The sequence below is a fragment of the Amblyraja radiata genome, chromosome 19 (assembly GCF_010909765.2).
Source record: "Amblyraja radiata isolate CabotCenter1 chromosome 19, sAmbRad1.1.pri, whole genome shotgun sequence".
NCBI lineage: Eukaryota > Metazoa > Chordata > Chondrichthyes > Rajiformes > Rajidae > Amblyraja > Amblyraja radiata.
The window spans coordinates 30,328,407-30,345,143 of NC_045974.1; the positions used below are offsets into that span (position 1 = coordinate 30,328,407).

Below are 16,737 nucleotides of genomic sequence, written 5' to 3' on the forward strand. Positions count from 1 at the left end.
TTCTTCAAATTAACAGAAGAGGTGCTTCAAGTCCAGTCAGAGTGTGAATTTTACTTTTATTGCCTAGTTGAGAAAACAAAAACTAAAATCCGTACATTTAAAATTACAATAAATGTAAAATGGCCTTTTGATTAGTTATATTGCAGCATCATATGCTTTCTTTGATAAACATTTATCATTTACTATATATGTGTTGCCATGTTGCTATTTGGGGTGTACCAGCGGGAAATAACTGTTATTATATTTGAGGTAAATGGTATAATTACAGTATTGCAATTTGCTTTCCCAAAATAAACATGAGTACCATTGCAAGTATTGTTATGGGACTTACATGAGGATTTTTTCCAATGAGTTGGCTCACTTGTGGTGGTTCAAACTTAATCCATAATGGTGGAAACACTCAGCATGTCAGGCAGGATCTGTGGATGAAAAAACAGTTATTATTTCAGGCCAAAGACACTTTGCTAGAGCTCTGTTTTGGTTTCCACAGATACAGTCTGATCTGCTGGAATATTTCTATCATTTTCTATATTTGTTTCTGATTTCCAGCATGTTAAGTTTCTTTTCTTTTAAATTGTCACTAACCCATAACGGTATCTTGCATATTTTAACCTCATAGTTACTAGAGGATAGCATAGAGCACAAGAACGTAAGAATATAGGAGCACAAATTGGCCATCTGGCCTCTCAAGCAAATCTCACCATTCAATAAGATCGTGGTTTATCTGCTTTAACTCCTCTTCAGTATCGTAAAGAAAACAAATTTTCTTTCGAAAATGTAAACCCTCCTCTTCAGATATCTCCAGAGAACTGACCTTCGCGACTCTCTGGGGTAAAGAATTGAAGAGATTCACTACCCTCTGCAGGACAACGTTCCTAAGCACTCAGTTTTTATGACCATTCCCTTGCAACTATGTCCTCTCATTCAAAATTCTTCTTAAAGGAAACCTTTCAACATTTACCATACACCCTTAAGATATTGTATGTTTCAATAAAATCACCCTTTTCTGATAAAATCTTTTAAGATCTAACTTTTTGTTTTGCCATTCTTGACAGGACAACCCTCTTATTTTTGTTCCTGCACATTTCTCCAATTATTTCCTCTGCTATTCCTTATTTCTATCGAAAACAATCTCACATGAGCAACTGCATTGCTATCACTGCTCACCACCTAACTGATAACTAACCATTACGGCACAGTGGTGCAGCTGGTTGAGCTGCTGCTTCACAGCACCGGAGACCAAGGTTTGATCCTGATCTCGCGTGCTGTCTGTGTAATGTTTGCACGTTCTCCCCATAACTGCATGGATTTTCTCCGGGTCCACTGGTTTCCTCTGCATACCAAAGACATGCGGGTTTGTAGATTACTTGGCCTCGGTAAATTGCTCCTTGTGTGTAGGGAGTGGATGAGAAAATGGGATAACATATGGATCATCGATGGTTGGCGTGGACACAGTGGGCTGACATGCATGTTTCCATGCTGTATCTCTAACTAAACCAATAGCTAGTATCTTCTTGATGTCATTCTCTCTCCTTTCCATTTTCGATTATTCTTTTAAAGCATCAAATATCTTGGAATATTGTTCCTAGTCTATGCAATAGGTATTAAATCAAACTTATTTTTTTACTATTTGTGCCAATTCATCCATTGTGTTAAGCATGCTGCTTGTTTTCAGATAAAGCCTTAAGCTTTTACAAATTCTACAATTTTCCTGTCAGAATTAATTTATGCCTTACACTTTTATTTATTTTCTGTCCTTTACAATTCTCTTTAATTTATTTACCTTCCCTTTACTTGGAACCCCCCACCCTCTTCCCACCACTGCCCCTCCCATCCCTCATAATTAGTTTATAATCTTTCTTATGTACTTTGTCTGGACACTGGTCTCAGGGAAAATTAAATTAAGCCTGTGCTAATGGAAGAGCTCACTTTCCCCCAGGTCGTGATACCATGGCCTCATGAATTACAGAATCCATTTCTCCTACACCATTCTTTGTGACCTGTTTACTTCCCTAATCTTATTTATCTGCTGACATTTACGTGGGACTAAGATAATATTTTAGCAATTATCATCTTTACTTTACAATTTTGCTCCAATAATCTCATAATCCTTCAGCTCAAACCTTCCTAGTCCCATCTATGCTATTTATGCCTGCATCAGCCGCAACTAGATCCTCTCCCTTCCATTCCCAGTACTTCCTCAGCCCAAAGGAGATGTCCTAAATCCTGGTATGGAATAGGCAGCACAACCTTTGGAACTCGGTAGATAGACACAAAATGCTGGAACAACTCAATGAGTCAGGCAGCATCTCTGGAGAAAAGAAAAGTTTCGAGTCAAGACCCTTCTTCAGACTCAGGAATTCGGTCCTTGTTGTCGAGAACTGCCTATTCCATTAGCTGTGCTTTTCTCTCCCTCCCCCTTGATGAAGTTTCATTCTCAGCTCAGTGGTGGTATTTTTGAGGAAGTACAGCATTTTTAAAGTAACTGCCTTTCAACCATTGTAGCAAACTGAAGGCACTCTGCTATCTTGATGGATCTCATATAAGTATCTAGATCTAAGGGCATAATTTTAAGATAAGAGGAAGAAGGTTTAAAGATAATCTGAGCGGTAACTTTTTCACTAGGTCTAAGGGCATAGTTTTAAGATCAGAGGAAGGAAGTTTAAAGAGGATTTGAGCGGTAATGTTTTCGCATGGAGTGGTTGGCATCTGCAATGATGTAATAGAGGCTGGAACACCAAAAATATTTAAGAGACAGGTACTTGAATGAGCAGGGCATGGAGGGATATGGGATGAATACAGTCGTGGGATTAGTACAAATAGGCATGAGGGTCGGCATAGATGCAGTGGGCATTTTCTCTGCTGTACAACGTTATGGAAAAATGCAATGCACAATTCTGAGAAGAGTAGGGAACTTCCTGTTGTTCCCCAGCCTTATGCTGCAACCAATTAATCTCAAAATGCAGCAAATCTTTGATTTATGTATTCGATTTATGATTTTTTACTATGATGCCATTGACTCTCTGGGGTATGTCACTTTGATTTCCAATCCAATTTTTCTCCAACAAAAAGTGCACCATTCATATCATTAGGAATACACAGCAACAAAATTCCCATAATACTTTTTCGTGTAACAAAATGTTTTCTAGGGGCACATTGCTTTTGCAAATTGGGTAGTAATTTTCAATCAATTGGTCACTGTCGTATTGCTGTTCATGGGACCTTGTGTTTAATTTGTGTAAGAAGGAACTGCAGATGCTGGTTTAAACCGAAGATAGACACAAAAAACTGAAGTAACTCAGCGGGACAGGCAGCATCTCTGGAGCGAAGGAATGGGTGACGTTTCGGGTCAAGACCCTTCTTCAGACTGGTTAGGGATAAGGGAAACGAGAGATATAGACTGTGATGTGGAGAGATAAAAGAACAATGAATGAAAGATGCAAAAAAGTAACAGTGATAAAGGAAACAGGCCATTGTAAGCTGTTTGTAGGGTGAAAATTAGAACCTTGTGCAACTTGGGTGGGGGAGGGATAGAGAGAGAGGGAATGCCAGGGCTACTTGAAGTGAGAGAAATCAATATTCATACCACTGGGCTGTAAGCTGCCCAAGCGAAATATGAGATGCTGTTCCTCCAATTTGCGTATAGCCTCACTCTGGCATGGGTGCAGGAGGTAGCACCGATGCAGTCATCAATGTAACGGAGATAGAGTTTGGGGATAGGGCCAGTGTACGCCTGGAACGGGTTGATCAACGTACCGTACAAAGAGGCAGGTATAAGCAGGTTAGGCAGAGGTTCACTTATACCTCCTCCAACCTCATCTACTGTGTCCGTTTTTCAAGATGTGGACTTTTATATATCAGTGAGACCAAACGCAGACTGGGCGATCGTTTCATGGAACACCTTCGCTCGGCTCGCATGAACCAAACTGATCTCCCGGTTGCTGGACTTTAATTCTCCTTCCCATTCCTACACAAACCTTTCTGTCCTCGGTCTCCTCCATTGTCAGAGTGAGGCTAAACGCAAATTGGAGGAACAGCATATCATATTTTGCTTGAGGAGCTGACAGCCCAGTGGTATGAATATTGATTTCTCTCACTTCAAGACCTGTTCCCCCAAGGCAATATTCCACCACTGACCCATAGCCCCCAACTACGCAGGCGCGGCTGACAGGTTCCCGTTGTGACGCAAGAGATCCCCGTTGTGATGCGAGTCACGGCAACCCTCCCTCAACTGCGCATGCGCGGTCGGAAAGTGGGAGCGCGACTGCGACGTTTTTAAAGTTCAAAATGGCAATAACCTGTAAAATCTAAGATCAATGTGAACACCTCACTCTCCCGCTTCAGTCCTCTATTCCCCTCCTCCATTATCTTCCCTCTTTCCACCCTCCACCAACCCTCTGCTTCCTCCCCTCATCCCCACCTTCCCATCTTCCTTCTTCCACCTCCCCATCTCTATTACCTCGCCATCCCTCTTCCTACCTCTATCCTCCTCCATTCCCCCTCAAGCCCCAGCACTCCCTCCCCCTCCTCTTCACCCTCCCTCTTCTTTCCCCTCTCCCCCCCACTCCCTCCCTCACCTCTCCCTCCCTCTACATTCCCCTACCCTCAGTCACTCCCGCCCTCCCTCCATAACCCCTCTCCCCTCCTCTCCCTCTATCCCCCTGCTCCCCCACTCCTCACCTCCCCCCACTCTCCCTCCTCACCTCCCCACTGCCCTCCTCTCCCTCTAACCCCCACTCTCCCCTACTCTCCCTCCATCCCTCCTCCCCCACTCTCCCTCCTCACCTCCCCCACTTTCCCCTCCTTCTCCCTCGCTACCCCCCTGTGCTGTTGTGTACCGTTTTGGTGTAGCTCCTGAGATCACAGACAGACAAACAAGTCAAGGCTTTTAATAGTATACAGATAGATAGATAGTTAGATGGATAGATAGATAGGTAGAATGAAAGGACTTGAGGGATAAGTATGTTTTTTCCCGACAGCAAGAAAATTGCTCTGCCTTTGTTTTTACTTCAGTGCCCCCACTAACTATCAGCATTAAATACACATGCATTTCTTCATTTCAACTCAGCCTAACATCTGCTGCCCCTGTAAGTTTCTGGTACATTCACTGTCTGCGATAAGGTTACATTAAGATTTCTTATATTTCTGTTTCAGTATTGTACTGAAATGATAGTAGTTGTTAGCAAGCAAGTTGCTCCAGAGCTTGTTATCCTAGAGTAAAACAATGATTATTAACATTGAGCGTTATCGCTCAGATAAGATATACAATCTCTCAATATTTATTTTCTGATCTCTTGGCAACATTTTCAAGATTTGCATATTTTAGTTAGACCTCAGTGTTAACGTCAAAAGGGAAAGTCACATTGTGCACCCTCAAAAGTCTCTTCAAAGGCCGATTTCCTCTGTGCTTTTTATAGTTCAATGCCCGTTCTGTGTTGAGTGAAACTTCATTTGAAAAATGTGGCTAGAGCCACAGAACTTTCTTTAGTTTTATGAAATGTTATCCAGTAGTTTAGTTCATGAATTTAAATATAGTAAATTGCAAGTGCAACTTGCATGATTACCATGATGTCCATGTCAATAGTGAGCATGTGTATTTAAGATTAAGGTAACTATGATTAATATATCAGGATTCTCTGCCCTTTAATATCCAAAACACATAATTTTGACACTTTTAAATATGTTAAACAGTATAGATTTTTATGGTTGCAATAGTATAGAAACTCCATTGCCATCATTATCCAATGGGATTGGTATTGTATTTGGAGTTTCCACATGAGTGCAATTTAGCATAGAAATTCTGAAGTTAGTATTGGTGTTTTGGATATTTGGAGACATATCCATCATTATCTCTGGAAATTAGTGATTCTATGAGAATTACGGGTACTTACAAATTAGTAAATATTCTACCCTAAGGATTCATGCATGAGGTGTGATTTAACCAGGATGGTCACCCATAGTTACTGCTGAAAGAAAACCTTTCTGGCCCATTCAATAAAAAAGGATATGGATTATATTTGATTCAGATAATACTTCAAATATTATAGGTATTAAGGTAATATTGTTAATGGTCGTTTATGGTATTTCACATTCAATCTAAACTTTTTTGCATGCTTCAATATTTATTTCTGCACTCTGTAAAATGCTTGAGACATTGGCAATATTGCTATTTCCTTTCTTGTTTGCTGTCTGAGAATTCTTCAGTACTATTTTGCCGGCTTGATATCATTGTGGGTAGATGTCGTGGAATTGATAGCTGACGGCAAGGGGATTCCCTACCACTGCAGTTGCCAGATTTCTGTGGAGTAGCTATTTTTGAGAGTGCTTGCAAACACTTTAACTTTGTTGCTGACTGCAAATTTCAGGCCAGCAGCAAAGTAAATGTACTTAGCAGTTTATTGTCAAAGATGTCTAAAGAGAACAATATCGCAAACATTGTAGTAAATATACTGCAAAAAAGTACTCCATGATTAATATTGATATTGAAGATGAAAGATTCCTATCAGATCCCTTTACATGCTTACTTAAGTTTCTTTGTGTTGATTGGGAACAAAACATTGGATGAAAGATTTTATCCACACTTTCGTCTGGGCCTGCAATATTAACTAGTTATAATGCATAGTGAGTTCAGCTATGTCAGTATAGGCAAGGAGGTAAGCCTGAAGTACTTCTGATTATGCAGTTCTTTATCAAGTAACATGGTGCATTTATTCCTAGCAACAAATTAAGTACCATGTCAACAAAATATTGTGGAAAAAACAAAAACTTAAAAATGTAATCCAATGTTTGTGCAGCTTTCTACTTGTTCAATTCAATTTTGCCCCTTGTGATTTTCTTCTTGAGATCCCGTGTTGTAGTCAAAAGTATTCAATTATAATCTGTCCAAATTTGACACGTCCTGTATGATGAACCTGTTTTAATTCTTGCAAGTTGTACAACATAACTATTTTTCTAGTTCTGAAATCAAGCTTTATTTTCACAGTACCTTAAAAGGGTACATTCATAAGATGTTAAAATATAACTAGTATTTACAATATAATTTATTGCAAAAGTACTGAATTTACAACACAACTCATAATATATTGAAAGTTAATTGAGTCTGCATCTTAGCAATAGATATATACACATGCCTGATGTTTCATTGTTTCTTTATAAAATAACCTCTACATAAATGCCTTCTATCTAGTATTAAGAAATTCTCTATTAAATATTAATTGCACATTTGCTGATTTGATCCTTTTCTTAAATGATCTGATATTTTCACATGCTGTGTGAATCACTACAATTATGTAAGCCGTGTTTCATTTATCTTTGTTTTTGCCATTGACGTTACACTCTTATCACGCCATATCAATGGAGACATTAAAAAACTGCAGATGCTGATATTTTGAGCTAACATGAAAGTGCTGGAGGAATTCAATGGGTTACGCAACATCGGTGGAGGGAATGGACAGATGAGTTTTTGTGTCAGCACCCTTCTACACACTGAGGAGGGTCTCGGCCCTAGTCGTCACCTGTCCATTCCTTCCAAAGATTCTGCCTGACCTGCAGAGTTCCTCAAGCATTTTGTGCTCAATCTGGGTTAATGGAGTAATAGTCCAAAAATAAGTTAGACAGTATGTAATTAATTGAGTCTGTACATTTCTAAAATTTGTCAACCAGTTGAAATCAGTTAGTACATAATCCATATACTTGGTCAGTGTATATTTTAGAATTAGCTGTGTAACATATAATGGTGGTAAAAGATCTGCAGCTATTGGTTGTTTTCAGGTGTATGACTTATCCTTGCTCCGTCCTGAGTGAATATTGCTCACTTTAGCTCATTTTAAAAGCGGAAACTGTACCAAATAGTAATATTTTGCTAAAGTCAATTTAGATATGAAAGTTATTTTATGGCGCACTAATACATCAGAGTTTTTAGATGCACATTTCCAGTTTCTTCTGCAATTTAGCCTGAATGCTTCTCAAGAGTTCTTGTATGAATGTCATACATTTACTTAAGAGTACCGTTTCTGTATGACAGACATTCTTCCCAACATTGTGGAGCCATTTTATTAGTTAAGATAGGCAATATAAATGAATTACTGAAGTTCTGCACACTATTCTGCAACAATTATTGAACTTTGAGGTTTAAATTAATATCTAATAAAGATGTTAAATATTATTTTGAAAAAGTAGATGGTGAAAAAAACATCACAGCGAGACAAAAATGTTAGATAATATTTAAGAAAATTCAAGAGGGGTTAACAATGATGTAGAATATACTGTCTAAAAAAATAGTGGCAACAGATTCAAAAGTAGCGATGCAAAGGAAATTGAGTGTGCTTGAAATTAGGAAAATTGCACTTTAATGAAGGTGAGTGATGGAACTAATTGAATCAATCTTGCATCTGTGCTGTTCAGCTTCATGGCCCTGACTGGGCTGATCGTACGTAAATAGCCATTCAATAGGGAACTACTGCCTATCTGTCCTCCTCTATTCAGCACATCACCACTGCCATATTCGCACAACACACTGAAGACTAGTGTCCAGCATATCAAACATCTGGTCCGTCAGCTTTATGTCATTCATTCGTTTGAATGGATTGCTGACTTTAATTAAAAAAGGCAATTAGTGCCCATTCTGTTTCATATATGTGTTTTAATTCATTGAATTAATTGTTTTAACATTGTTTTTTGAGCATCTGTAAATATCAGTCATTTGAAAGAGATGGATACCTCTACTAGCAGTAGGTTCTCAAATGGCTGCCAAACTAATGCTGGCTTCAGGCCCTCTAGATCTGCTGGCTGAGAGTTAGATACTACTTGCAGCCTGCTTTGCAACAGGAATGGCCTCCAGCATAGCCCATTCCATGTGTGTCATAGTCGGCAAGTGCTGCCCTGCATTAGTGTTGCCAGGTTAGTCGGATTGTGTATATATTCAGCCCATTGTTGGGCAGTATGAGTACTGATTATTTTTCCCTAAATGAACAGTAAACAACCAAAACACGAACGCACATTTGTGGCAAGATGCAGCCTGAGTATGCAATGCAGTCACTGGAAGTGCATAGCCAATGTTGTGCTCAATGTTTTGGTGCTGCCAACATACATTTGAGCTCCAGACTCAAGCTAACATTTCTTGACCTGACACTTTGTTATGCATCCACACTATACCATTATTCAACCTCTACACCCGAGCTTTTCTCAGATATGCCAAATTAGTAGACAATTACTGTTCCGCAGATGAACAAGAGAAATAAGTTGATGGAAACAGTTGGTCACGCTTCAAGAAGGGGGGAAAGGACGTTTGGTAAGGGACCATATATGCCCGAGTTGCACGATGAAATTGCAATATAGAGCCTTATATATGCAAGATAATTTGCACTTCAATAAGAACAGTTTTACTGAAACATTCCACCTATTGAGGTGCTCCCTTAACTTATTTCTGTATTCCATCTGCAGACCAAAGCAATTGGCGTCTAATGCACCATATCTGAGAAAAGCTAGGTTGTGCAGAAACCTTCCTGTTGTTGGATGCATATCAAATTTGAGTTTTAGAACAGGTACAACATTGAAGTTGTACATGTTTTGTACATGGTTGGTGCTGGCCTTGACATTGCATGCATGCTTTCTAGCAGATCTATCATTTCTCAACTCATTTTGTTGTGCACTTCCATTAGATATTTTATGCCCTCACACTTCAGAATAATCATGGTCTTTTGATGTGGTACTCATGTATGATCTTGGCTGTCTTTGCACTGGCAACTATGCTATCCTTTTCCTTGCTCTCATCTAACTTATGCCTGTAATTTGTGGCAAACAGAAATTATGATTGTGTCCATATCTGAGCTAATAAGTTATTTTATGATCATACCACCTTCTTTTCATGTACTACTATCAAGATCTGTATAATCTAGTTTTTAGTTATCTGAATGGAAAGAAGCAAGGAAGTGGCCTTGTGAGGACTATAAAAAGTGCCTGCTTGCAACAGCTGCATTTGTAAATCAAAATGATTCCAGGCTAAAGCATGCTTGAGGAAAATGATTAGGTAAGAGCATTCCACCCCACTGCTGGCTATGGCCATTCTAAAGATGTCCATTGCCATCTCTTCAGTGGAGTAAGATGGTGCAGCCACACCAGTCATCATTGAGATCTGGTTTTGCACCATCTTGTTAGAGGGAGGTTTATCAGGTAGAGATGTCGAATTTGTGCTATGTACCTGCAATGATCGAACTGCCAGCAACGTTCACATGGGTGAGAGGTCTGCAGTAATGTAAACATGATGGTGCAGTGGGCCACATAACTAAGGTATGAATTCTGTCATTGGAGATTGATGGCAAGTAATTGATGGTGATGTGATATATTAAGCAGTCTGAAGTTAGTTCAGCTGCTGTAGAATTTAATGTTCAAAAATGCATCGTTGGCCATGAGCATACTGAATTTAATTCCTAGCAACACGGCAATTATATCCTCAGGACTTGCTTTATGGCTTTAACCACCATAGCTCTTGTTCCAGTGCCTCTGAGTATGAGATATGAAGGCCTCTTAGCCACTCCTGAATAGAGGAGACTTCTCCCACATACCTTCTCTGCTTGAATGCCATTATATTATTGGAAGAGTGGAGATCACCATCTCCATTTGCTAATTTTCAATGTCCTCACAGGTTAAAATCACAGAATGTCTGTCAGCACCTGTAGGAGACCCATTCGAACTTACAGTAGCTTTAAGAAGTGTGGAATAGTATTTAAATAATGTATGTTAGTATTAATGTGTGCAAGGCTCTTATGAACGTGGGGCAATTACTGGGGCAATAATCAATGAAATAGGTCCAAAGGATTTGAGCCCTTCTAACCAATTCTAGTTCATTCTTTGATGTTACCCTATATTAATGTGTTTTCCTTTCCTTTGTTGTTTTTTCAATTCATTTGTGTTCTCTACATAGTTAAAATATTGATATTTTATTTTCTAGAATTTAATTTAATTTAGGTGTGTTGATCAATGTACGACAACAGCCGGTTGTATATCAACTTATAATGTGATCCAGCAACGAGGTGCCTGTTGCTACATCGCATTCAAAGGCGATGTATGACTGGCTGATGTAACTTGAAAATTACTTTTCATTTATTTGAGTTGCTGACTGTCTTCCTGTGGAAATAATACTTTCAAGACATTGGATCTTGGGACACAAATCAAAATTATAATGTTCCAATTATATAATGCTGTAGACTTTTTTCCTTTCATATTTGCTTGTTTATATGGTAAATGGAATCCTAAACTTTATAAACTTTTATAATGGTTAAATATGTTGTCTATTTTCTTCCACTTTATTTGAACAAGTGTACTCCATACCTTCATGTTTATGTACATCAAAACGTTTTGTCAGATTTCTTGCAAAAACATTTTTTTATTTTTCTTATTTGCATTTTTCCAAGTTTATTGTAATAATGCCCATTGTGCCTATGTTCATTAAAGCATTTGAAGCTGTAGACTGGCCTTTTATGATTCCAACTTTGAAATTTATGTTTGAATTTCTCTTCATTAAAAACAATAAGTTGCACCTATCTTTTGCTATTAGATAAATTGTGCAGAATAATTAAGGCATTCAATTTGTACCTTAAATAATCTGTACCTATACTAATCTAACAAACATCAATCAATCTCAGTCTTAAAACTTTCAACTATTTAAGCCTATCTGCAGAGAGAGCTGACGGTTTATGCTACCCTTTTGTGTGAGTGAATTCCTGTCATTGTAAAAAACAGTGAGTGCAACAGCACCACAATGGAGAGGATATATATTTTGAACATCACTTGAGGATCTTCAAGCATTAGCAGTCACAACTAGTTGCCTCTGTGCACCCAATTGATAACAATGTTGTATTTTCCACCCCCTTTTGCCCCTCTCCACCAGTTTCAACTTGCTGAGATATTTCTACCAATTTTCCAAGCAATTCTATTTCTGCGCTACTTGCTTTGAAAGTAAGATGTTTGATCAGAATGTACTCCAGATATGTGATGTTCAATGTGACAAGCATAATCCTAGTTGTCCTTTTGCAAAATATTAACAAAGGGTGTCTGTACATGTGAGAAAGTCTCCCAATTTTAATGAAAACTATTTTATCTTTTAAAATTAACACCAGACAATGTATAGTTTTGCAGTGAAAATGTTTTGTTGTTTTACTTTTTCATTTTGTATAAGATGACTTCCTTTCTCATATGCTGCCATAATTGAATATTTATGTAATTACACACACAAGCAGAACATAAAGTTTCAAGAGATGAAATCCCAAATCGGGTGATAAGTTTCATTTTCACATACTTTTATGAAAATGTATTTGAAGATATGGTCTCTGTGGTCATAATGTGATCTTACCAAGTGTTAACTGTACAAGTGTAGATAGAAAAAATATGAGAAACGTGGATGAAGTCTTTTAACGGGATCACATATGTCAATTATCTTTTATCAGAATACCCGGATTGAGGCACAACTTTATTGTATTGCATACTGACATTTTAGTATGTTTTAACACAATGTTATCTATTATTCTTCCCAGTTTTTGGCCATTCTGATTTTATTTTTAGTTTTCCACCCCAAATTTGTGTAATTTTCTTCCTTACGATACTCCTGTGCCCTCCCACCTCGATATTGATTGATCCAATTGTGCAAAAAGGCTAGGATTTCTGGCAATTGAGGCCTAGTACATTAAAGATATGATTAACTTTTTTATGCATTAGCATATCTGGCATTTGTTCTCTGAGTTAACACTCCTTCCCAATATAAAATCACAAACAGGTGAAAATACTCAGCAGGGCCAGTAGCATCTATGGGGAGAAAAACAGAATTAAGGTTTCAGGTAGAGCAGCTCAATACTGTGCTCACTTGAAATGTTTTGTAAATGGAATGCAAGGATTATACTTAAGCTCCAAAAACAGTGGGCAAATAAATGTAGAATATGTTAAAATGAATGTACAGCACCAACAATATCACATACAACATTCATTTTGATTAGTGAACTTAATAGCAGTAACCTCTTGAAAGAAATGTGCTGATTCCAATTGCTTTTAATCCTCTTACTTGACAAAAACACTTTGTTACTAAAGTGTTTTCAATTGAGTTAAAGAATATGAGTTTTTATTTTAAAACTATTCTTACCATTAAAATTAGAATTTCCTAAATTTCTCAAAATCTGTAAAACGGTGGGAGAATAGTCATAATGGGAAATTGAGAAATTATAGTAATGGAATATTGAAAATGTAACTGAAATATCCTAACAATTCTCACCAGAATGAGTTTAGAGGCTAACCAATTTTAATATTAACATTTGAAGATGAACTTGTATTAATGTCTGGAGTGCAGTAAAGAAATGCATCAATTGTGTTAGAACTGTTTTTTTGTGTGAGCCCCACACTTATTCAAATTTAATCTCAAAATTCACTATGTTTGAAAATGTTTTTGTATACCTGAATACATTAACAAGAAAATTGCAAGTGTGGGAATTTGAAATTAAAAAATTGAAAATTCTCAAAAGATTCATCAGGTCAGGCAACATCTGTGGAGAATTAACATGCCAAGTTAATGTGTTTAGATATCAGTGTATTGCACATCATTAATTAATCCTTTAAATCTTATGTACATTTTACCATTTGTAATTGATTTGCCTTTGAATATCTGTTGTACTCAGCATTTCATGTAAATTACTCGTATACAATTGCTCAAAATGTTTCTGCACCTTGTCATTTGTTGCACTTCAGTTTGTCAATTTATTTAAGCACAAGCTTTTCACTTAGAAAATTCCTCCAATTTGTGCTTTCAAAAATCTTGAATATGTGTTAGCCAGAAATCATTATAAATGCCCTTTGAATCTAAACACTTGAATCACCTCAAATTAACACACCTTATTGGACAGTGAGTCTGTTGGAAACCATCGTCATAATACACCAACTGTATAAATGCTAAACATTAATTTTACCACCTCAATAAACTGTTACATTTTCATTCAGCTTAGAAAATGGAACTTTATTTTATCTGGCCCTCGATTCTTTTTGAAAACAAATGTACTGAAGAGCTTGCGTGCATACGTTTAGGACTTATCACCTCAGTAAGTTTTTTTAAAAGCTATTAGATTTTAAACAAACTTCATAAGTGACTTCCTCTCATCAGACACTGGGTTCCTTTCGAAAATGGGCATGCTGGGAGCTGTCCGTGTGTCCCGTCTTCAGAAATCAGGTAGGGACCTTCATTCTCAAACAACACCAACATTCATTTAAAAATTGTCTTGAGGTATGTGATTTTAGTTAAAGAACATTCAAAAATGAAGTATTTTTACCATGTTGTAATACAGATTTGACAGAAAACAAAAGCATCCGTGAATTGATAGATTACTGCAGCAGCTTCTTGAAGTAACTGCATTAGACCAAACAATTGGAAATTTGAGAGAACTTAGTGTACAGAACTTAGTATTTCTGTTCTACAGCAGATGGCTATTTATGGGAATGGTTAAGCTAACATTTTACACTGTTTATAATTAATCATTTGCATCCATCATTTGCATTTGGTTGTATGTTAAAGGTGTTACCTCATATCTATTGCATCACAAACAGTTGCTGTAAATTTCAGACATGATTTTAGATTAAGTTGATGTAAAATCTGCAACATAGGAGCAGTTGCTTTTCTAGCCTGATCTAACTGTTAAAATTCAATATGGCTGTTTCTACCATGTTGTATTTTGGTGTTACTCCAATGGCATTAACTTTAAATTGTACCAAATTTAGAGCATTAAAAGGGAATATAAGCTCTATATTCTTCCTTTCATGGAACATTTTTCTTTAAGTGTAATTGTGATATTTTTAACTTACTGTGGCTGGAACACAGTTTACTAATTTGAGCCTGCTGAATTGCTTTCAAATGTGTTTTGTTTATTGGAATTACTAACATGTATCATTGATTTAGGCTTTCATTTATACTTTGGGTGACATTCTCAAAATACCACGTGGATTGGGAGAAAAAATCTTGATACATAGTGTGCTTGCTCTCACATCTCTCACATGTGCCTGTTGTTGATAAAGGATGTGTCAACTAGAATGCTATAGATGTGAGCAATTGTACTTGGAAAGAGGAATGAGGAAAAAAAACAATGGGGAAGATGAGATTGGATAATGAAATCAATGACTTTGCTATTGGATGTTTTTAATTCATTTTTGGGATATCACAGTGCTGGCAAGACAAAATGCCTCCAGCCCATTCCTAATTGAACTTTAGGAAGTAGTGTCAATCCAGTTTATTGAACCATAGGAGCCTTCTAGTGATGATACTCTGATTGTTTTTGTAGAAGGATGTTCACGATTTAGACTCAGTGGTAATTGAGGATGGATGGTACATAACTTAGAGGGGAATCTTCTAATTATGGGGTTCCCCAGCATGAGCTACCCTTGTTGTTTGCTTCACTTTAACATGTGATATTTATTTAGGAAACATGGTACAGTGAAACATAAAACAGAAACCCGTCTATATTGACTTATTATAATTCAGCTAATTTTTTTTTGGATTTGTACTTTTTATAAACCACTGCCTACTGTATAATAAGAAAATAGGTGTTTTCATTCAAATCAAATTACATACTCCATCATATAATTTAAGTAACTTTATCATTTTGTTAAATCAAATTCCAAGCACATATACTTATTCATTTAAACTTTAAAAAACTGGTTATAGCTTAGCTTGCCTACATGTGTTTTTCCCCCAACAATAGTCACGTTTCATTCGTGCACTAATTTAGGCTACGATACTACTGTGTTTAGTTGTATTTTTTGGTTGGCAGAAATTCTTTTCTTGTCATGCTTGCATCAGCATCTTATTCTTTTTGGATGAGTGAAATTTTTAATGTTAGTTAAATAGCCGTCAATAATGCAATCTATATGGCAGCATACTGTGTTATGTACTCAAAATTTCCAAGAGATAATAGAGCAGCACATTGTCAGAAATAGCAAAAGTATGGAAACCCAGTCAATCATTAATTCATCAGATCTTGGTTTACTAACAAATTATGCTTTACAAATGATATAATTTTGCTAACAAAGCAGGCTTATTTGGAAAGGTACTCTTATATTTCCCCAATAAATATTTTTGGCTTGAGCGCCCAGAATGATTATCCACTGCCCTCTTGACCCTGATGTATTCATTTTGATAAATATTTAAAGCATCATTTTCTTAATAACACACGTTAAACTAAGAAGTGCAGCTTATGGCATCAATGTGTGCTTATGCACATCTCATTATGCATAAGCCATTTTGTGTATTAATTCCATTCTTGCATCTTTTGGTAAATTTTATGGCCGGTCTATGCAATATTAAAAACATTGCATTCCGTTCCCAGAACATCTCCACCTCGTCTAAAACTATTACTAATAGTCACAGGACAGATGAATAAGTATTTTCCTTGTAAGTTTGTTTGTGTCTCCTATGTTGAAGAGGATTTCAAAATCAGGATTTAATTAGCACATTCTTAGACTGGATGTTTTATCTGTACTCTGAAAACGAATGTTAATCCAGCAATGTATTAAATATGAAATCAGTACTATTTCATTTGTCAGTGAAGATAGTTTCGAGGTTTGACCTTACAATGTATGCTGTTCACAATTTGTACTCGCTGGTAGATTTGAAAAAAACATTCCAAATATTCCAGGGATGTTCTGGAAGTCCTGGCACTATATTACTGACTAACAACTTAATAAGTTGCAGTCTAAAATTAATTTATTTTCCCC

The 16,737-nt window shown here is 37.0% G+C and overlaps 1 protein-coding gene across 3 annotated transcripts in view; it reads left to right on the top strand.

The window, feature by feature from the left end:
- The window catches only part of cnot2 (CCR4-NOT transcription complex subunit 2), a 132,485-nt gene that overhangs the window by 87,748 nt on the left and 28,000 nt on the right, over positions 1-16,737 (top strand). For 2 of the 3 annotated variants that reach the window (XM_033038164.1, XM_033038165.1), the window contains one exon: positions 14,138-14,203. The exons of the other annotated variant lie outside the window; for it this stretch is intronic. In XM_033038164.1, the coding sequence (XP_032894055.1) occupies positions 14,138-14,203 (66 nt within the window). The remainder of the gene's footprint in view (positions 1-14,137; positions 14,204-16,737) is intronic. 3 annotated transcript variants of the gene reach the window in all.